At 41.4% G+C, this 21,218-nt stretch overlaps 1 protein-coding gene across 4 annotated transcripts; it reads left to right on the top strand.

The window, feature by feature from the left end:
- Positions 1 to 286: 286 nt before the first annotated feature.
- On the top strand, positions 287 to 20,550 carry RABGEF1 (RAB guanine nucleotide exchange factor 1). 4 transcript variants are annotated; one of them, XM_030962835.1, is made up of 11 exons: positions 287 to 420; positions 9,112 to 9,297; positions 11,232 to 11,398; positions 12,400 to 12,519; positions 14,458 to 14,478; positions 15,068 to 15,237; positions 16,734 to 16,815; positions 17,417 to 17,549; positions 17,988 to 18,079; positions 18,699 to 18,955; positions 20,113 to 20,550. In XM_030962835.1, exons 2-11 carry the CDS (start codon positions 9,119 to 9,121, stop codon positions 20,509 to 20,511), a joined length of 1,620 nt encoding a protein of 539 aa, XP_030818695.1. In that variant the 5' UTR covers positions 287 to 420; positions 9,112 to 9,118; the 3' UTR covers positions 20,512 to 20,550. The 4 variants fall into 4 exon arrangements, with proteins under 4 accessions (XP_030818695.1, XP_030818692.1, XP_030818693.1 ...); XM_030962832.1 differs by lacking the exon at positions 12,400 to 12,519 and having other exon boundaries at positions 15,071 to 15,237; XM_030962833.1 differs by lacking the exons at positions 12,400 to 12,519; positions 14,458 to 14,478.
- Positions 20,551 to 21,218: the final 668 nt, after the last annotated feature.

Here is a 21,218-nt window from a genome sequence, read left to right on the forward strand (position 1 = left end):
GTGGGGCCAGGGCCGGGCCCTGGAGCCCTGAGGAGCTGCCGCGGGCTCTGGAGAAGGAAGGGAGGCTGCGGGGCCGGAATTCGCCACGCTGGGAGGGCTCCATAACAAAAAGCAGAGGAGAGGGGCTGTGGGTGCGTCCACAGCAGTAACCCGGCAGTGAGCCAGCCCCGCTCACCCTCACCCTCACCGCGCCCGGCCGCAGCCCCCTCAGCCCCGCGGCCGCCGCTCCGCCCAGCGCGGCCCGGCCCCGCTTCCTTCCGGGCTCGGTCCCGCCCCGGAGGTGCCGCCCGCCCTTCCGCCGGAGCCGAGGGAGGGCCGGAGGGGCTGAGGGAGGGCCCGAGCAACGCCGGGGCCGTGAGGGGCTGCGGCGGCAGCAGCGCAACGGAGCGGCCGGGCCGGCCCTGCCGCCCGGGGCAGCCGGTGAGAGCCGCGGGGTGAGGGCCCGGCGGGGTCGGGGACAGCGGGGGCGGTCGCGTCCCCCCGGTTATAGCTGGAACCGGGGCTTGGGGCTCGGTGTCCGCCCCGCCGAGGGGCTTCACACCGGCCCCGCTGCCGCCTTGGGCCTGGGCGAGGGGACCCTGGGCCCCGCAGGGCGGCGGCGATCGGGATAAACAAACGCCGGGATAAACAAACACCGGGATATGCGGAAACTGGGCACACCGCCTTCCTCCTCCTAAAAGTGATTTTTATTAGATGTACATGTAAATGTTCGTTCGGTGGGGCTGTGCCGGTGTTAACGGGGTGCAGGTGGCGCTGACAGCTTTGCCACCATGCCCCCCCAGCCTGTTTTCCTCATGAGCTCCTTGTGGATCAAGGAGTTTTTGGCTTTTTTTTTGTAAGTATTGCCGCTGCCCGGCTGAGGATTAAAGTCCTTTAAACTCTAGCCGGGGGAAGTTTAGAGCATTTTTAAGGTGCTGAGCGGTGCTGCTGTGGGCGTTTGCCCTCCTCCATGTGCAGCCCCTAAAGCTAATTTTGTTATCTCTGTATTTAATTAATTCCGTGGGTCTGTGCCTGTAGTTAACAGGGTGCAGGTGTCACTGGTAGCTTTACCAACAGTCCCCCAGCCCAGCCCGTTTCCCTGATGAGTTCCTTGCGGATCAATGAGGTTTTGGCTTTTTTCCTGTAAGTATTGTCCCTGCCTGGCTTCTCACTGCACAGCTGAGGATCAAAGTCCTTTAAAGTCAAGCCAGGTGAAGTCTGGAGAGCACTTAAGGTGCTGAGCAGTGCATTTTGGATGCTTTTGTGGGTGTTTTTCGCTGCTGTGGAGCTCAGGTTGTTCCCTTGAAGCAGGGAGTGGCTCAGGGAGGGTGTGAGATCCTGAGAGATGAATGATGTGCTTGAATTTCCAAAGAAATTCTCCCAGGGGTGGTTCAGTGCTGTCTGAAATCCTGCTGCTCTGTGGCAGGGGCTGGGATGGGCTGCTGAGAAGGTTTTACAGGCAAAATTAAATTGTGTTTGGTTTTGCTGAGTTTGGCCCCGTGCTGGGAGATAGCAGCACTGAGCAATTTAGGGGAAAAGGGTGGCATTGTGGAGGTTGTGATTTAAATCCATGATTGACTTGCCATACTTTTGTTGTTTGGGCTCGTTTGAAACTACTTTTGATTCCTTACACCAGGACTTTGGGAACTGCACTGAGCTGCCTTTGGTTTTCCAGTTCCCCAGCCCTTTTGTGAGACCAATGAGCAAACCAGACCAGTGGAGAAGGGTGAGGTGTTTTCCAGGAACAGTGCTTCACTCAGCAATTGGATGTGCTGGCCTTCTGGACACGGTTACACAAGTGGTTTTTGCAGCAGGGAGGATTAGGAAGAGAATTGTAGCTCAGTGGAATGTTTTGCTGACCAAGAAAAAGCCCAGAACAACACACAGCAGAAAGGGAGAATAGGATATAAAGCCAATTATACCAATTCCTGAGACTGCTTTACACAACAAACAGATTATAAGCTTGAAGACAGTCCATCATTCTGGTGTTTAATTTTGTTCTGTGGTGTTATTTAAGCTAGAACAGCCTTTCTCAGCTCCTTTTTTTCTTGCTGTGTAATCCCCAATTATACTTGGGGCTTTTTTTCCCTAATAATTAACTACTTGTGATCTAAAGCTAGACCTAAAAGTCTTGCTCATGAAATCCTGTTAAAATGCCGCTTGTAACAAGTCAGGTATGAAGTTTATAAAATGTTTTGAAGTTTTTCTCTGAGGTTTTAGGCAACTTAATTCCCATCTGTGTCCAGGTGAGCGTGGTTGGCAGGAAATAGTGTGTAGGAGCCTGTTGCTGAGGGGGTTTTAGCAGTTTAAGCTAATCTTCTCTTTCCTGTGACCTGAACTCCCAGTGGAGCAGCACAAAGAGTTTTTAGATGTTTCCTGTGATTTCGTTTAAAGCATAGCTGTGGGTCACATGGAGATGGTGAGGCACAGCCTGGTCACTGATGTCACAGGCACAACCCAAACCTGTACCCCCAGGCCTGGGCTGGCATTTGAAGGGAAAACACAACTCCAAGCTGAGGAAATGGAGAGCTGGAGCCTTGTGGCCATCAGGATTTTTTTTGGAGGTTTGAAGCAGTGGCTGCAATTTCCCCTCCCAGTGCCAGGACCAGCTCTGTGGTTTGTTTGAAGTGGCTGCTCATCAGACTGTTTCTTTTCTCGGGACTGTTTTTTCAGCAGCCTGCACTGTTTGTCCTCCAGCTGCTGGGGCTGAAATCCTGTAATTGCAAGGGAGATGCACATGAAAAGTGTGAGCGCTGCAGAGATAACACCCAGATCTCTTGCCTAATCCCCAACTTGTCTAATGGCTTTTGTATTTTCTGTTCTCCAGCCTGAGCTCATCCTGCCCCACCCTTTCCTTGGGAGGAAATTAGCTCATGGTTAATTACCCTGCTGCTAATTACATGCCTGAGTGTTTGGGGTTCCACCTGAATCACGACTCTTTCAACATCTAGGTTGCTGCTCTTCACAATTTTGGGGTATTTGAGTCAGCGGTTCTTTGAGATAAATACATTTAAGGGCACTTTTCCATTGGCAAAATACAAAATACACCTTGACTCCCTCCCTCCACGCCTCAGTTTTGATGCACTTTCTAACCTACCTTCTAAACCTATTTTTAGTAATTAAAGTTGGCTTGTTCTGAATTATGATGGAGTATTCATCACCAGTAAAATCTGAACCAGCAGCAGTTCCTGTAAGAATTGTGTGTTTGGAGCTTTCCTGGTTTTCTTCTTATTTTTTTCTGCTTTAAAATTCCATTTCTGGGAATGGCCATTAATGACCAGAGAGTTGCAATGAGTTCATTGTGGACACTCTTTGGGGCACTTTGATGTTTTTGAATTAGGAGAATTCAGGTTGTTCATTAAGTGCTGGAGTGACTTTTGAAGAGCTGAATGTCATTTAAATCAGCCCAGTGAAAAGACTGCTGTAGGTTGTTGCTAATGCTTCTGCCAAGATTTTTTTTGAAAAGCACTTAATTTTAGGGAGGGAAACAAAAAACCAACAACAACGAAAAGAAACCCAAGCCCACAACCCAAAGTAAACCTGCTTGTTCCCAGTCTGTGTTTGCTGGTTTTAGATACATTTAATTAAGTTGTTACCAATACTGAAACTCATTTATAGAACTTCAATTATAGAATTAAACCTACACCTTTAATTTCCAGTGTTAGTTTGTGGAGTTACTTAAAAACTGTTCTTCACAGCTTGTAGTAATTATAAATTTGTTGCAATTAGCTCTTACTGAAGGTGTTTATTGATTGATTAAGCAAGAGTCTTTCTGTTCAGCTTTGAATATGAGTTTTCCAGCCAGCTCTCTAAAGGTGACCTCAGCCATCCAGCCCTAATAAATAGTTTATGACCCAGCTGAGATCTCCTGACAATCTGCACTTCTAATAAAGGTTCAGATCATTTTGCTCCATCCCTGGCAAGGCAGGGAGGTGGAAAAGAACCAGAAAAACAGGCTGGGGGTGTTGGAGCCCGTGGTAAATCCCTGCTGCTCCTGAAGCATCTTTCACCCCAAGCCAGAACTGTGTCTGCAGTGCCTGTGCTGTGAGAATTCCTTGTGTTCCTTGCTGAAAAGAAGGTGTTACACGAGTTTAGTCTTTCATGTGTGCATTAAATTGGATCAAATTCAGGTTGGAGGAGCCCATTTTTCCCCACCCATAAAAGCTGAGGATGCATCTGCTCTTTGCTGTGACTGACACCTGATTTAATACATTTAATATGGATTTTTCTGGTTGTTTTGTAACTTGGTCTGTGTGAAAATGAGCGTTTATTTTTTTTGCTGGTTTTGAGCTGCAAAAGGTCCTGGAGGAATCCTTGCTGCTCCTTCAGTCCCCTTTATGGAACACTGGCAGAAATGGCCTTGGGATTTACGGGCTTGGAACAAAATTGGTGTTTCCTGTGCCCTAACTCTGTCTGTGTTGTCTCAGAGTGTGTGACAGGGAAAGTGAAGGGGATCTCAGGCAGAATATTTAACAGGAAATTTGGTTTTGCTGGTTTGGGTTCCTGGTGATGGTAACTGAAACCTTGCAGTGTTTGCACACGTGTTCTCAGTTTCAGCTTTACAGAGCCACAGAGGGCAGGCAGCTTCCTGAAAAACAGTCTGAGAGTCCCCATTTTCTGAAGGGACAGCTGGGATTTACTGGAGGTTCTTCTTGGAGGAAAAATTGAGGGGTGTGAGCAAGGATGAGAAGTTGCTATTGCTCTTTTTAAAAGGTGTTTGCTCTGAACAGAAGAATAAAAAGAAAAAAAATTCTCTAAGTGTGGGTACAGCAAAAAATGTTGATAGAAAGATGTATTTGAAAGCTTCAGAATAAACTGCATTCAAGCCAATAGAAAGCTAATTTTGAATTAAACCACAGTGATTTGGTGGGTTTTTTTTTTCATCATAACAAAATTGCTGTGAGTTGCTCTAAAAAAGCTGGAGCAGCTCTGATCTGTTACTGGAGACCTTTGATGTGCAGCCTGCAGACAGATCTGATTTAATGTGAATCAGAGGCCTCATTTCCTTTTGATTTCAGTAGAATTTGGAAAAATAAAGAATTTGGAGGAATAATCAGGACATTCCCAACTGGGAATTCTTGTGGCAGCAGGACAGGGAGTGTTTTGGTGTCCCCAGCCAGCAGTGGGACCTTTCCAGGCTGGGATTTTCCCAAATCAATCCCTCAGGAGCACCCACAGTGTGTGAGGTGCACTTTAAAAATCACACAAAAGAGTTGGGTGATTTCCATTTTCCCATTTCACTGGAGAAGAGGAAACCAGAAGCTTTTACTTGCAAATAAGTAACATTAAGTAAAGGCATCTTATAAATGAATAACTAAGTCTGAGAGCCCGTTGTTTTTGTGAACTCTTCAGAGGGGTGCTGCTAATTAACACAGATATTAAAGTGTGATGAGGTCTGATCCTGGCACAGAAATGGTGAAAAGAAGATTCTGATTCTGTCCTGTGGTGTTTGAGGTGTCATTCTTGCCTTCCCTGGTGAATTCACATGAAAAGATTTTAAATTATGTTAAATTTTTGCTCCTGGGAGGGAGATGTGGTGCTTCCTGAAGTGCTTTAACTGGGATACAGGAGATGCAAGAAGGATGTTTGGTGCAAAGCCTCTCTCCAAATTGTACTTGTTGATGTTATTTGTGATCTTCTGGTATTTTATTGTACTTCTGGATTAGATTTTTTTTTTTAAATGTGGGAAATTGTTACCTTCCTTGTGTTATTTTGACTTCTCAGTGGGCAGGTGGTGTAAAGGTGTTTGAAGTTTCCTGCTCTCCAACTCCAGAAAAACAACAAATTTGGTTTTTTCCTTTCAATCATGTTCGAGGTGAGCTTTGAACAGGCCATGCATTCAGGGCAGGAGTGAAAATAAAGAGATCTGACCCTGCAAAATGTGTGGTGTGACTGTGCAGACACTGAGGAGCTGATTGTTGGTAAGCAGTGATCACCTTTAGCTGGAGTGGGAGGGAAAGGAACAGAGAAAGGGGGGAAAAGCATTTTGGACACTCTACAGCTCCAACAAAACATTTTTGTTATGTAAGATTATAATTATAAATATATTAAAATATATTATGTCTATATATAGTATACTATAATTATAATATACTATATAACATAATCTTATAAAAATACTATATATGACATAAATATTAATATAATATATTGTGTTATAAATAGAAACAATTATTATGTAATATTTAATATTATATACTATAGTATATATTTTAATAATATATATTATAATACATAATATATTATAATATATTAATATATTATATTAATATATAGTGTAGATTATAATATGTAATATATATTATGAGATACAATATATAATTATATATTATAAATATTTAATATTATATATTATAATTTTTTAATTTTTAAATTTATTTTATTATTATTTTATTATGTAAGATTTGGCAGTGATTCACTTACCAAAAAATAATTTGAGATTTTTTTTTTCACATTCATTTTTTCAAAACCTGAGTTGCTTTCCTCATTGCAGTATTAATGCTGACCTGCAGAAATCAGCTGGGAAACTTTTTTTTTTTTTGTTTGCAGTGACTTTTTCTGTGTGAAGTGTCAGCTCTGTGTGCAGCATGTGACTCCTTCCTTTGGCTCAGGGTGACTCCTTTGTCCCCAGGCTGGGCTGGTGGCACTGCAAACACTCCAGGGAGGGCAGGGCTCTGCCTCTGCAGCTCCCTGCTCTGCTCTCTGGCCACTGAACAGAATTTATTTTTAATGTAATGTACACAGGGGCTGGAGCTCTGTGGGCACAAAGGGGATTTTGGTGCCCCTCTGGTGGCAGAGAGCCATGCTGTGGTTTCAGGTGTGGGACAGGCAGGGTTAGGTGTTTGATTTGTCCTTTAATTTTCAAATTAAGTCTGGAATATGGGGCTGTGAATAAGAACAGACACCTGGATCCTTGGGATTATTGCAGTTGTGGGGTTGTGACTCTGTTCTAGTGGGTGACTGGGTTTTATTTCCTGACACAGATCCCTGTAGCATTTCTGGGAAGTTTGTGATCTGAGTATGTTTTTATTTATCGTGTCTTTGTGGTTTCCAGTGAAAACATTGACTGATCAGCTTCACATCAATGGCAATTAAACAATTAAATATTTGATGAATATTTATAGCATTTTTTTCTAGGACAGGCACCTGCAGTAGAGGTCTCTGACCAAAATGCTGCTGCAGCTTCTGCTTTTAGGAAATGGTCTTGAAACTGAATCCCTGAAGAGTTTCAGGCTTTTCCTTCCCCTTTCTTCTCAGAATTGTTGCTCAAGGACATGAGTGATGCTCTGGGAATGGCCTGAGTGTGCCAATGCTGCCAAAATGCAATTCCTGCCCAGGCTGTGCAGCTGACACACACTGAAGTTTTCATTTCTGAGCTCTGAGGTGTTGGCAGCCAGGAGCTCCCACACAAACCTTCCCTGAGAAATCAGCAAATGAAACCAAAAAAATTATTGTGAAAGCAACATATTTATGTTTCTCAGTTATTTCTGTATATGGGAATGAAGTCAAACTCCCAAATATTTAATTTTTTTTTTCCATTTTGCTTTGCAGCAGCACAATATTGTCTGTCAGGCTTTTCAGTGGGAAAGAAAAGAAAGTATTCAGCTGCTCTCCCATCTATAAAAATGAGAACACGTAGCTATAAATTATGTCATTAAGATATTGATTCCCTTAATATGCACGTCTCTACAATGAAACTATTTTTAGGTTATTTTTAGCAACTCATCATTTCTTTCAAAAATAGAAAAGTGGAAGAAATCTTAATACTTACGTAGATAAGATAGAATATTTCATTTGTTCCCCCCTCAGAGAAAATTGTGTTTCCTGTTACTTTGCTCAAAATAACTTGATTACATTAATGGGAAATGTTAAACGTGATCAGTCTTTTTAAAGGGATAACTGAGCTTGGAAGAAAAGAGCTGGAATTTCCTGTAGTAGAAAACTCAGTGACATTTGTGCATATTCCATCTTTTGCTGGATGATCCAGAGAAGAGTTTGGGGGTGGAATTTCAGGGGAAAAGAAGATAACTCTGAGTCATCTACTGATGTTCTTCAGGTTGAGAAAATCCCTTTTCCTCTTGCTTTCCATCCATGGCAAGAAGGAAAAGGGGCTGCATTTACTGCACAAAACCTTGCTGTGCTCCTTCTGCTATTTCCCTATTTGTCAATATTGCAAAATAAATATCAATATTTGAACACACCCACCTTAACCTTGCTGCTGCAGGTGATCCTGTGCTGCTTTTCTCTTGGGATGACTCCAGCATTTCCCACTGGGAGCTGGGATGTGGGATGTTTGTGTCAGGAAGGAAGAGGAGGCTGGGTGCTCACTGGGTGCTCAAAGACAGCCTTGGCACGGCGCTGCTGTGGGCAGGAGAATCTTTTCTGTTGCAGTCACTAAATGTAAACCCCCAGAGCTGTGCTGTGAGCAGGCAGGCGGTTTAACCCTGGCAGAGCCTGGGGGAAATGGGGATGTGCCCAGCTGTGATTCCCCATGGGCCCTTTTGGAAGCCTAAAGCCTCAGCACAGTGGTTCTGTGCAGGCACAGTCCCAGCACACAATGCAATCTATTTGCTCCCTTTGCTGCTTTTTGGAACTTGATTTTTTTTTTTCCCCATTGCTTTGTGCCTCTGGCTCTGAGAGCAAGGTGCTGGTGAGAGCAGAGCCTGGGGCCTTTGTCCTCTAGTTGTGGGACTGTCACTGCTGCCCTGAGCCATTTTCTGGAGCTGTGTGAGTGTCACAGCCCTACAGAGATGTGCCTTGGCAATTTGTCCCCTGGCTGTGGGACTGTCACTGGTCCCCTGGAGCACTCTCTGGAGCTGTGTGAGTGTCACAGCCCTACAAAGTGTGCCTGGGGCCTTTGTCCCCTGGCTGTGGGACTGTCACTTCTGCCCTGGGCCATTTTCTGGACCTGTGTGAGGGTCACAGCCCTACAAAGCTGTGCCTTTGTCCCCTGGCTTTGGGGCTCCTGGTTATGTAACTGTGCCCTCCCTCCCGTGGCACTCATTCCGTTGCCATGGAGCTGTTAAATAATTCAAGCAGGTGACTCCTTTCTAAAGGCAAACCCTCAGAAGCAATGATTTCCAGCAGGCTGCTGCCAGCTTTGTGTTTTTAAGCCTTCTCCTCTTCCTCCAGGAGGAAGATGAACCTGAAGTCGGAGCGCAGGGGGATCCACGTGGATCAGTCGGAGCTGCTGTGCAAGAAGGGCTGTGGTTACTATGGCAACCCTGCCTGGCAGGGCTTCTGCTCCAAGTGCTGGAGGGAGGAATACCACAAGGCCAGGCAGAAGCAGATTCAAGAGGATTGGGAGCTGGCAGAGCGGTAAAGAACCTTCTTTTCTTCCTTTAGGGTCACTCCTCCAAATTCTCTTCCTGCCTCCTTTTTCCTTGTCCGGTTTCCTCAGGTTCATCACAAGTCCCCCAATTTGACCTTTCCTTCCTTTTGATGCAAAGATGGATGTTTGCTTCCTTCAGGGTGACTCTTCCAAATTCTGTTCCTGCCTTCTCTTTCCTAGCCCTGTTTGCTCAAGTTCATCACAAATTCCCCAATTTGACCTTTCCTTCCTTTAGATGCAAAGATGGATGTTCAGGACATTCTGGTATAAGAGGTTTGAAAAGAAAATCTAGGAACAAATGTAAACAGAGCCCAACCTGCCAATGAACACTTTGGCCTAATTTGCATATGCAAATATGTGTTTCTTTCCAGTAGTTAGAAGGGTTAAAGGGGCAATTTTGATTGAATACCCTCTGGAGATGGCAGTTATTTCTTGGGTATGGGCAGCTGCTACTTAAAAAAAATTATTTTAGTCTTCTCTCTGGTTATTCTTTTAAACTGCAGGCTTAAGCCCAAGAATATCAAAGCTTTTTTTTAATTGTCTAATCACTTATTTTCTGCAAACCAATCTAGTTTTCCTCGTGTGATAAATGCTTGACCCTGAAAATGGAAGACGTGTTTTCAGAGGTAGCAGCACAGAGGCCATGTCATTGTTTTCCTGTGCCATAAATGTCTTACACAGTTAATAAAAACTTTATTATTAGGGCAGATATTTGGACCATCTCTAAAATGAAGTGGGGTGTTTAAGGAATTCTTTAATGAGTAGCTGGGAGATGCTGAAGGCACAGATAAGCTGTGATTGTTTGTTGCAGTGAACAGACAGGTTTGTCAGCACTGATAAAATACAATTCCTGCCTCAAGAGATTGCAGATCCCAGACTGTTGATGGTCCATCCTGAGCTGGAGGGATGTTTAAAGAATTGCTCAGCTCCCAGCATCCTGTGGGGTGACAGAATGTGAACTGTATAAATCCTCCTGCACAGGAGGAAAAAAGGGTGCAGGGTTGGTGAGTTTGCCCTCCCCTAGTTTAGATGAAAAACTTGGTCTTTCAAACTTTGCCTCATCCATTCAAGCAGATATTTATCACCAAAGCAGATTATGACAACAATGATTTATTTCCCAAAATATTCCTGAGATTGGGACGAGGTATTTTGTTTTTGTAAGATGGGGAAGGACTCAGTGTGAGGCAGGGAGGAAGACAATGAATCTGCTGCTGGAAATGAAATGAATCTGCTGCTGAATGAATGTGCTGCTGGAAATCCCCCCCTGTGCCTTTGGGTAACTCAGAGTGTGACATCAGGGGAAGGTGACCATGCTTAAACCTCAGTCTTCTCCCTTTGCACCTCTCTATTTAACCCTGATCTTTCCCCACTTCTACCACTGCAGCATGCAAAGGGGAGGTGTCCTGTAGTGAAGGGAGATAGGCAGGGGGAATAATTAACATGTAAAACGAGTAATTAATGATTGCACAAGAAATCAGCTCCTTTGCCTTGTTTCTAAGCCCTTAAACCAGACTGTGGTGGTTCACAGGGGTCCCAGGACTAGGGAAGAGATGAGAATCTTGACTCCATGTTCAGAAGGCTGGTTTATTATTTTATGATATGTATTATATTAAAAGAAAATTATATACTAAAAGTATACTAAAAAAATAAAAGATTTCATCAGAAGGCTAGCAAGCAAGTAGAATGATAATAAAATCTTGTGACTGACCAAGTCTGTGACAGCTGGACTGTGATTTGCCATTAATTAAAAACAACCACATGAGCCCAATCACAGATGCACCTGTTGCATTCCACAGCAGCAGATAATTATTGTTTACATTTTGTTTCTGAGGCTTCTCAGCTTCTCAGGAGAAAAAATCCCAACAAAAGGATTTTTCATAAAACGTGTCTGTGACACCAGACCTGTGTTTCCCCACTGCAGGCTCCAGCGTGAGGAGGAGGAAGCCTATGCCAGCAGCCAGAGCACCCAGGGGGCACAGTCCCTGACCTTCTCCAAGTTTGAGGAGAAGAAAACCAATGAGAAAACAAGAAAGGTCACTACTGTGAAGAAGTTCTTCACTGCTTCCTCCAGAGCAGGAGCTAAGAAGGGTAACTCTCCTTTGCTTTTCATGCTTCTGTGCATTTTAAAGTGAAAAGTTTTTGGCAGATGTGTTGTTCTAAAAGGCAGATTAATGCTCTGTGCTTTGACTTTTAAAAGTTGGAATAGTGATGCTTCTGGAGAGTGATTGCTACTGAAAACACAGAAAAATGTGAGTGATGCCAAATAATCTGTTAAATAGAGCAGTGCACTGCTAAACCTGTGTTTCTGTGTAGTTTTACACAGAACAGGAGTTCTGCCACTGAACAGCAGAAGTGTGTTCCTGGTGCTGGCACTGCACTGCTGAGGGGAAGCTCCTTGTTCCCCTGGCACACATTCCAGAGAAATTCCTGAGTCAGCCATGGTGTCACACCAGGATTTGGGGCTGGAAGGGGAATTCCTCCTGGAGAGAGCAGCAGAGAAGGTGCTGCCTGTCAGTCACCTCAAACTGCTGTGTGTGAGTGTGACAGAAATATCACACTCACAGTGAGAGAAAACGTCAGCTGGTGCTGCCAGAGTGCCTCACTTTGACAGGAAAAAATGGGATGTGTGAGCAGGGTGCCTTGAGCTGCACATGAAAGTGAGGCTGGCAGTGTTTGTGTGGGCTGGGAATATCAGGTTTGTGGCTGGCTGGGTGTTTGTTCCACAGAATGTGTTACAAGCAGGAATGATGAATGGCACTGCTGGCTTGGCATAGCAATAGCTCACACAGGCAAAAGCTGGGAGATGCTGGGCTCTGGAGGAGGAATTCCAGAAGAGAAAGCAACATTAATCTGTCTTAACCTTAGAGACAATGCATTTCCTTTCTTTGAAATTCAGCATTTTTCTGGTTAGAGTTGTCCTGGTGCATGACGGCAGCTGGCTACACGAGACATTCATTCACCTGCATTAAACCTTTTTTTTTAATGTTCATTTTTCTCACTTTCCATCTTTTCTTTTTTTATCCCTTCACCACCTGTCCTGCCATGCTCCTGCTCTTGGTGCCCTGCTTGCTTTGGCCTTTTTATTTCAGCAGCTGAAGAGAAAACCCCTAAGCAAGGACAGCTTGGGAGGGAGAGAAATGCTGATAACATTCTCAGGGATTTGAAGGAGATTTTTACTCCCTCCTGGGAACTGGCTTCCCCTTCTGAAGGTAATGCAGCACAGCCTGGGCAAGCTGTCTGCCTGGTTTTAGTAAGCTTGGCTCTTAGTTGGGCTTTGCTAAACACAAACTAGGGTTGTGCCAGTTGTAACTCGTGCTCTTCAACATGAAGATGGCAAAAAAAGCAAGTCCAGCATCTTGAGGTGATGTTGAATGTCTAAACCAATCCTTTGCTTTTTAGTAGGGAGTCACAAGAATAAAGCTGAAGCCTCTTTGAGCTCCACCTTAGGGTTAGGATCAAAAAAAAAAAAGAATTTTGTAAGAATTAACTGGATCTTGTGCTGCTTTGTTTTTTTATATTTAAAAAAATTCAGGTTCCTGTTACAAATCTGATTATTATGAGTTGAAACCACTTCAAGAACTTTGCCATTCTCAAAACATCTCCAGATGTTTGTTATATAAACCAAGAAGAAAATTTCCCATCAAGAGGAGACACTGCTTTCACTTAAACCAAAAGGACACCAAACAGCTTTAAGAGCTCCTCCTCCATGAATTGTTTGCAATCCTGACTCGTTCTGCTGGCTAAAGAAATGTGCAATGTTTATTAATGATTCCAGGAAGGTGATGAAGGGCTGTGTGTGACAGAGCTGGGGACAAACCCTGTTCCACATCCATGCTTGGACTGGCTCCATGGCACAACCATAGTGAATCCTGGAGTGCTCCTGTTCTGCTGTGACAAGTGGCTTTCCTCTAGAAAGAGTGAAATTTTAATTATGTTTATTCTTTGTGGAGCTGATCCTTCCTTCACTCTTCCCATGCTTGCTCCTGGCATTTTGGCATTTTCCTCTCTTGTTGGAATTTCTTGGCTGTGATCAGCTTCTTTTTAGTTGGATTGAATTCTCTGAGAACACAGGACAAACCTGAGGATATTTTATTGCTGGAAGTTCATTTGTTCCTGCAGCCCTTGGTAATCAGTATAGATTAATTTTCCTTAAATCAGGATTTCAGCTCAGAGATTAGTGAATCTGCAACTACAAGTAATTCTTGGTGTAACTCATTAAAAGACAGTTCATTCTAATTAACATTCACTTTTTAATACTTAATATCAATCTGCCTCAGTTGACTACATCTCTCTAGTCACTAAACAGCAATCTAGTTTGAATTTGTGACTGAAAAAATAATATTCACATTCCTTAAGGTCAAATAGTAAAATGAGGCTGATTATTTTTATAAAAGAGTGAACTCATTGTTGAAGTAAGTAAATAAACCTTCAGCTATACTGTGAAATGAGATCAGTGATTAATCATGGAAATAATAGCTGATAATTCTGCCCTTTTCTTTGTTTATTATTTCCAAATAAGCTTTCTGCTTCTCTAATGACAAATTTAATTAATGGTCACCCTTCAGCTGGAATCCTGTGGAGGATTTGGGGTGCATGGAGTGAATCCTGGGTATAAAGGCAATGGAAGGAAATCTCTGCAAAATGTCCCTGAGTAGCTAGAAAGGAGTTGGGTTTGCACTCCCTATCTCAATTGCTGCAGTTGGAATTTAAATATTTGCATAACCTTTCCTGTTCTGGGCACTGAAATACCAGAGGTGCTCTGGTGGTGCCTGGCCAATTATTCCCTGTGCTGAGGTGTGGGGCTCTGCTCAGAGGAGCAAACTTTGGTACTCCCGTGGGTAACACAACTTTGGATTTTCTGTAGTGCTTGATCTCTTCAGAAACACATAACAACCAAAAAAACCCCACTAAGCTCCCTCAAATCCAAATTAAACCAACGTTAACACATGAATCCCATTTCTTTCTTTTCCCTTTGGACTTGTGCATGCTTGTTGAAAGCAGGATTTCTGTGCATGTGAAGTGTTTTCAGGTTGAAAGCTCTGTTTGTCTCGTGCTGACCATGAATATTTTCATGTTTTCTGTCTCTCTGCTTGCCTCTCACCACGTTCATTTCCACCACCTCTGTTCAATCCCTCCATTTCCAACAGCCTTGGCTGGCAAGCTGAAAGGTGGGTGAAGGTACTGGAGCAGCACAATGAGCTTGGAACTTGGAAAATGAGATTATTTTGTGGGGGAAAAGCATTATTATTATTATTATTATTATTATTATTATTATTATTATTATTATTATTGGTGGTATTGTTATTATTGTTATTATGATTATTATATCTAATTTATTATTATTATTACTACATCCAACATTTCCCTTGCAAAGCTTGAGAAATGCAATTTACACAACTGCTCATTTACAATTTACATTTACACAATTACAAATGACCAATTTGCACAGCTGAAAAAAGGTTTTTTTAAAAAGTGACTGGAAATGATAAAACCTTTCTGCGATTATCCATCAGTGTCAAAAAACTGTAAAAAATAGAGGATTTAATATAGAATATAATTGAATTTAATACATTAAATTAATATAATTAATTGTATTGATTTAATAGAATTATATTAATTTTCTGTATTAATTAATTTAATATATTAATATAATTTATATAAAAAGTGACTCGAAATGATAAAACCTTTCTGCAATTATCCATTTAGTGTAAAAAAACTGTAAAAAACCCTGATCTGCTGTGCCCTGAATTTTGCCAGCAGAGATCCAGGAGGCCAAAGCTCCCAGCCCTTCCATCCACAGGCAGGCCAGCATCGAGACAGACAGAGTGTCCAAGGAGTTCATAGAATTCATCAGGACGTACCAGAAGCCTGGCCAGGATATCTACAAGCAATGCAAACTCTTTTTGGACACCATGAGTCATAAAAGGGTGAGCTCTGAATGATCTTGTCTCAATCAAATGGGGAAAATTGGTGGGAGAGGGAGGAAATGTTGCACTTCTTCCAGCAGTTTGGATTTTCTGGAGTGGGGCAGAAGCCTTCAGATGAATCAAATTAAGATCTGGGTGGCTTTTTTTGGTAGTTTGGGACCAAAGGATGCTGCTAACCCTAGAGCAGCCCAGATAAATTAGTCCTGACTAAATCCCACATAAATGAGTCTGTTCAGCAATATTCTACATTAATATGATGGTGGAAATGATCTAAGATACCAGCTGGTGAGGTTTTAGATCTCACAGGGTGGTTTGGGTTGGAAGGGAATTAAAGGTGATCTGGTTCATGGGCAGGGACACCTTCCACAGTGCCAGGTGGCTCCAAATCCCCTCCAGCCTGGCCTGGGACACTTCCAGGGGTGACACAACTTAAGCCTAAAAACTTCTAAAGATAATGCAGCATCAACCCACCCCTCTCCTTTTATAGGGGAAGGGGAACTTGACTGTGCTGCTTTTTTTAATATGAAATAAGTGTTACCTTCATTTTCCATTTAAAAAAAAATCAATATTGTTGAAATATTAGTCTGTGGTGCCACCTATGGTTGGAATGAGTCAGAATTCAGCACAGCTTTTTCCCCCCCTCTTCTTCCTTTCCTATTTAGTTCCTCAAATTATCTCCTCACAAGTTCTCATGGAATCTTACATTCCCTCTGTTTTGAATTCTTCTTGAACTTTATTTCTTTCCTTTTGGATCTGTTCATTCTGAGCAGAGAGTTTGTGAGAACAGAGTGGGTTTATTTTTGGCTTCAAGCACTGAAGGTGTTCTCATTTCCTACTTCAGCCTTCTCAAAACTTGGGATTTTTTTACTACACATAAACTAGGCCTAAAATCCAGTTTCAGTAAGAGCTGAGACCTGTGTTCTGGAAAATGTCCAGTTTTTGGCCTCAAAGAGTTCAGAAATCAAATTGTTTTCCCACTTTTTTTAATGTATGATTTCATTTAATGATGAAAATTGCCTTAATTAAGTTAATTTTATTTTCTTCAGGAGCTCAGTTAGCAAAAGCCAGTGTTGTTTCACAAATACCGCTGTGAATATATTTCACAGTAACTTTATCATCAGAAATGTACTGTAGAGATATTATTTCAAATTTATGTTCTTGAGGTTTTATAGATTATAAATTGTCTTTTAAAAAATCAGAGGTTAAATAGGGACAAACACATTGCTTAGTCTGAGTTTTGTCAGTGCTCCCAGAGGAAAAAGCCATTGCACCTGTGCTAATATCCATTTATTCAGCAAATAAATCCAAATCTTTCACACATTAAAGAGCCAGTGTTGGCTTCTCCTATTTTGAACTAAAATTGAGCCACTCTAAACACCTCTGATGACACCTCTGCATTCTCAGACTGTTACTGCAGCTGGACACTTGCCTTAAACAAAAACAAGACACGAGGTGTTGCTGCCAGCCCTTCACACTTACTCCTTGTTCTCTTGCAGGAGTTAAGCATTGAGGAACAATCTGAGTGTGCTCAGGATTTCTACCAAAATGTGGCAGACAGGCTGCAGACACGTTGGAAAGGTACCAAGTTCTTTCACCTTCCTCTTCCAAAAGCAATGATGAAAAACTAAATTGAATTTTCAGTTTAAGCAAAGCTTTCAGAAATGCTGGGAACAGGTTCTGGTACCAGAGTTAGAATTTTTCCCTCTAGGAATTTTTGCTGTCTAAATATTTTCACAAACATATTTAATTTCTTTTAAATTCTCAGTGGAGTTCTCTTGGATTAAGCCATTTTCTGACCCAGAGATGGGGTAACTGAGAGGCATTTAAAAAAAACTTTATTCTATATTATATTTTATTTTATTTGTTTTATTTATTTATTTTTATTTTTATTTATTTTATCTAATTTTATTTACTTTATTGTATTTAATTTTATTTGTTGTATTATATTTATTCTATTATATTTTATTAAATTTCTTATATATGTATCATAATTCTTACTATAGATATACACACACACAATATTTCTAATTTTATATCTATATATATAAAATAATGGATGTATTATATCCATTTTTGAACTCAGGTTGCCTTGAATGAGTAATCTTAATTTGCTGATTTTGGGATTAAACCTTGCAAAGAGCCCTGGAATATTTCATTTTTTGGGGTTTGTCCCTTTCAGTGCCCCCTGAAAAAGTGGAGAAGGCAATGGATGAGGTTGAGAAATACATCATGACTCGCCAGTATAAATATGTTTTTTGCCCTGAGACAACTGATGATGAGAAGAAAGACCTTGCTGTCCAAAAGAGGATCAGGTAAGGCTTGAAAGGGAAAATAATTGAGTAATCCCTAATTCTCTAAATGAGCTCTGAATCAGCCGTGTTAAAAACCTTGTGCTGTGCACAGAAAAATGGCTTGTTAAGGGTTCAAAGCATTTTATTTAAAATACAGAAAGAATTAATAGGTGGGATAGTGACAACCACTACACTGGGAAAATTTGCTTTTATGAAATCACAGCCAAAAATAATTTTTAAAAAAAGGAAGTGCTTTCTGTGAAAATAAATGACATCAGTGGAATAAACTGGTTTGTGGCTGGAATAATGCCTCATGGACACAAAGCATTCCTTTGCCCTGAGTTCAGGAAGCAAAGGTTTCAAACCCCTGCCTGTCAATGGCACTGAAGGGTTTTTTAACCCTTTTTCTCCTTTTGACCTTAACTCCTTTACTCTTAACTCCTTTTTCTCCTGTTGCAGGGCTCTGCACTGGGTGACTCCCCAGATGCTCTGTGTTCCTGTCAGTGAGGAAATCCCAGAGGTCTCTGACATGGTTGTAAAGGCAATTACAGGTTTGTGAGTGATCAATTCTGCATTTACAGATTTCAATCTCATCTCTCTTGCTTGTTGAGATGATTTTTGCTGTCATCACGAGGTGGGTCCAGGCTGTTAAATGTGCAGGAATTTGGAACTTCATCTATGCAGCAGAGATAATTTCCACACTGAAGTGCTTAGGTTTAACTGATCTACTTGAAACACTTCCCCACAGACAGAAATGATGCAATAAATGCAATAAATGATGCAGTAAATGAATTTAAAATAAATTCGTATCATTTAAAATAAATTTGTATCATGTAAAATAAATTTGTATCATGTAAAATAAATTAATATAATTTAAAATAAATTCGTATCATTTAAATAAATTAAATCTGTTTTAAGCAAATTCATGTAGTTTTAAGTGGAATCACCCAGGTTTTTTAAGTGGAATCACCCAGTTTTAAGTGGAATCGCATATTTTAAAATTAATGCATATAACTTTAAATTAATTCATGTAATTGGAGCTTGCTTTTTAGAAGGAGCAGGAGCAGAAAAATGCACTTTATTTCCCTGAATATTACCCAGCAAATCCTGCTTATTCATTGCCTGATTAATACAATTTGAATAATTCCAGGACTTTTCTTCCTCTCCCAGACATCATCGAGATGGACTCCAAGCGTGTCCCTCGGGACAAACTTGCCTGCATCACCAAGTGCAGCAAGCACATCTTCAATGCCATCAAAATCACCAAAAATGAGCCAGCCTCTGCTGATGATTTCCTGCCCACCCTGATTTACATCGTGCTCAAGGGGAACCCCCCACGCCTGCAGTCCAACATCCAGTACATCACTCGCTTCTGCAACCCCAGCAGGCTGATGACTGGGGAGGATGGATATTATTTCACCAACCTGGTGAGTGGACTTGGACACCAAGGTTTGGCTTTTAGCTGGAGGTAGGAATTGCCAGGAAAGGGCATAAATTCAAATTCATAAACCTAAATTCAAATTCATAAACATAAATTCCAATTCGTAAACCTAAATTCCCATTCGTAAATATAAATTCCAATTCATAAATATAAATTCCAATGTGTAAACCTGAATTCCAGTTCATAAATGTAAATTCCAATGTGTAAACCTGAATTCCAGTTCATAAATGTAAATTCCAATGTGTAAACCTGAATTCCAGTTCATAAATGTAAATTCCAATGTGTAAACCTGAATTCCAGTTCATCTTCAAACAGTGGTTGAGGTTACTTAGAGCACAGCCAGTTTTGTCTCCTCTCTCTTCCATCTCCTCTGTCCAAATCAGAGCTTTGTTTTCTTATTTTATAATTTTAAACCCTTTATTTGAAAGGTCTGATGCTAAGACTTGGGTGGATTTTTATCCTGCAAGATCTCTGTTCCTCAAACCCTGAGTTTGGGCTGTGCAGATGTTCCAGATGCCAAGTCCCCTCTGAGAGTTTTTGGAAGGCCCTGCAGAATTAGGCCATTCATGTGTGGATTTAAACAGGTTTTTTACAGCTTCTCCAAGAGGCATTTCTTGGTGTGTTCTGCATTTTATCATAAAACATCCTGGAGGGAAATTATAGAATTGAATGAAACACTTGGGTTGTTAAAAGTTCATTTCAGTAGGAGCAGAGCATCCACCAAGTGAGCTGGGCTTTGACATTCCTTCAGGAAATTAATTAATTAATTAATCTGCATAGCAGATCTCTGCTGATCAGATAATTAAATATTAACACATGTTAGTATTCCTGCTGTTCCCTCACCTCCCAAACACACAGACCCTGAGGTCTGAAATGTACCTTGGCAGCTCCATTTTTGATTTCTTCAAACTTCTGGGGAGAGGAAAGAGTTGCACAAAGTGTCTGATAAAATTAACTTCTGGAATAAAAATAATACTAAAAAAATTTAAAAAATCAGTTGCTGGTGTAAGAAGAGGGAAAGGAATAGAAAATGTTGTAACATTTTCTGTAAATGTAGAAGTTTAAAACATTTTCTGAGTGTAAAACATTGCAGTGTGTGGTGATTGCAGCCTTGCAGTGATGCTCTCTCTGCTTTGTTTGCAGTGCTGTGCTGTGGCCTTCATTGAAAAACTGGATGCTCAGTCCTTAAACCTGAGCCAGGAAGATTTTGATCGTTTCATGACGGGCCAGACCTCCCCAAAAAAGCAGGAGTCTGACAGTTTCTCCCCTGATGTGTGCCTGGGGGTGAAGCAGATGTGCAAAAGCTTAGACCTCCTCTCTCAGTTGAATGAGAGACAGGAAAGAATTGTCAGTGAAGCCAAGAAGTTGGAGAAAGACCTCATTGATTGGACTGATGGCATCACCAAGGAGGTGGAGGATATTGTGGAGAAATATCCTTTAGAAATCAAAGCAAAAAGCCAAGCCTTAGCAGCCATTGACTCTGAAAATGTGGAGAATGACAAGCTGCCCCCACCACTGCAGCCTCAGGTTTATGCAGGATAATTCTCCTCAGCTAGCTGGGAAGGAAAGGAAATTTAAAGCTTAAAAAAAAAAAAAAAGAGCTTAAATCAGTAAATCAGTACATTTTTAAAGGTACTTTTGGTTTGGGGTTTGGTTTTTGGTTTGGTTTTGGGTTTTTTTGTTAAATGTAATGAATTGTATTTATTTTAGTCCAGTAGGTTTCTATTAGGCTTTGGTGGGTTTTTTGAACTGAATTTCGATTTTCTACACAAACTGGTGTAATTTTTAAGCAACACTAGTCCATTGACATCTCTCCTGAAAGTTCCCTTCTAAGCATGCACTTAATTGTTTTTAATAATCAGTTTAACTTGAAGCCAAGTTCCAGCAGGAAAAATAAAAAAGTACCAGTGTTAGTCTGAACTTATTCTGTAGCTGTAAAGATGAATTATATATTGTAAAATATGTAAAATTGTAAATAGATTTCAAATCTAATGTCCCAACTGTGCATGAGCTCGTGTGTGAGTGAAAATGATCTCAAAATATTCATTTTAGCACCTTTCAGTTCCATTGTGTTGCAGTAAAAAGGCAAAAATGCTGTTGGAGTTTGGATAACCTGGAGGGGAGAAATTGGAGTGATTTGCAAACTTAAAAATCATCTTAATCTGCTTTGTTAAAAAAAATCTATTTAAAAGATGCCATTTCTTCATTTAAATGCTCTGTCAGAACACCTGGTAGCCTTGAATGGTGCA

This window comes from Camarhynchus parvulus, chromosome 19 (genome assembly GCF_901933205.1).
Source record: "Camarhynchus parvulus chromosome 19, STF_HiC, whole genome shotgun sequence".
In the NCBI taxonomy this organism is placed as follows: domain Eukaryota; kingdom Metazoa; phylum Chordata; class Aves; order Passeriformes; family Thraupidae; genus Camarhynchus; species Camarhynchus parvulus.

Bases quoted from the DNA above. Each gene is read 5' to 3' on its own strand.
- RABGEF1 (XM_030962835.1), top strand. From the start codon at position 9,119: ATGAACCTGAAGTCGGAGCGCAGGGGGATCCACGTGGATCAGTCGGAG. The intron at 14,479-15,067 runs GTGGGTGAAGGT...GAATTTTGCCAG, and splicing joins CTTGGCTGGCAAGCTGAAAG to CAGAGATCCAGGAGGCCAAA. The intron at 15,238-16,733 runs GTGAGCTCTGAA...GTTCTCTTGCAG, and splicing joins ACACCATGAGTCATAAAAGG to GAGTTAAGCATTGAGGAACA.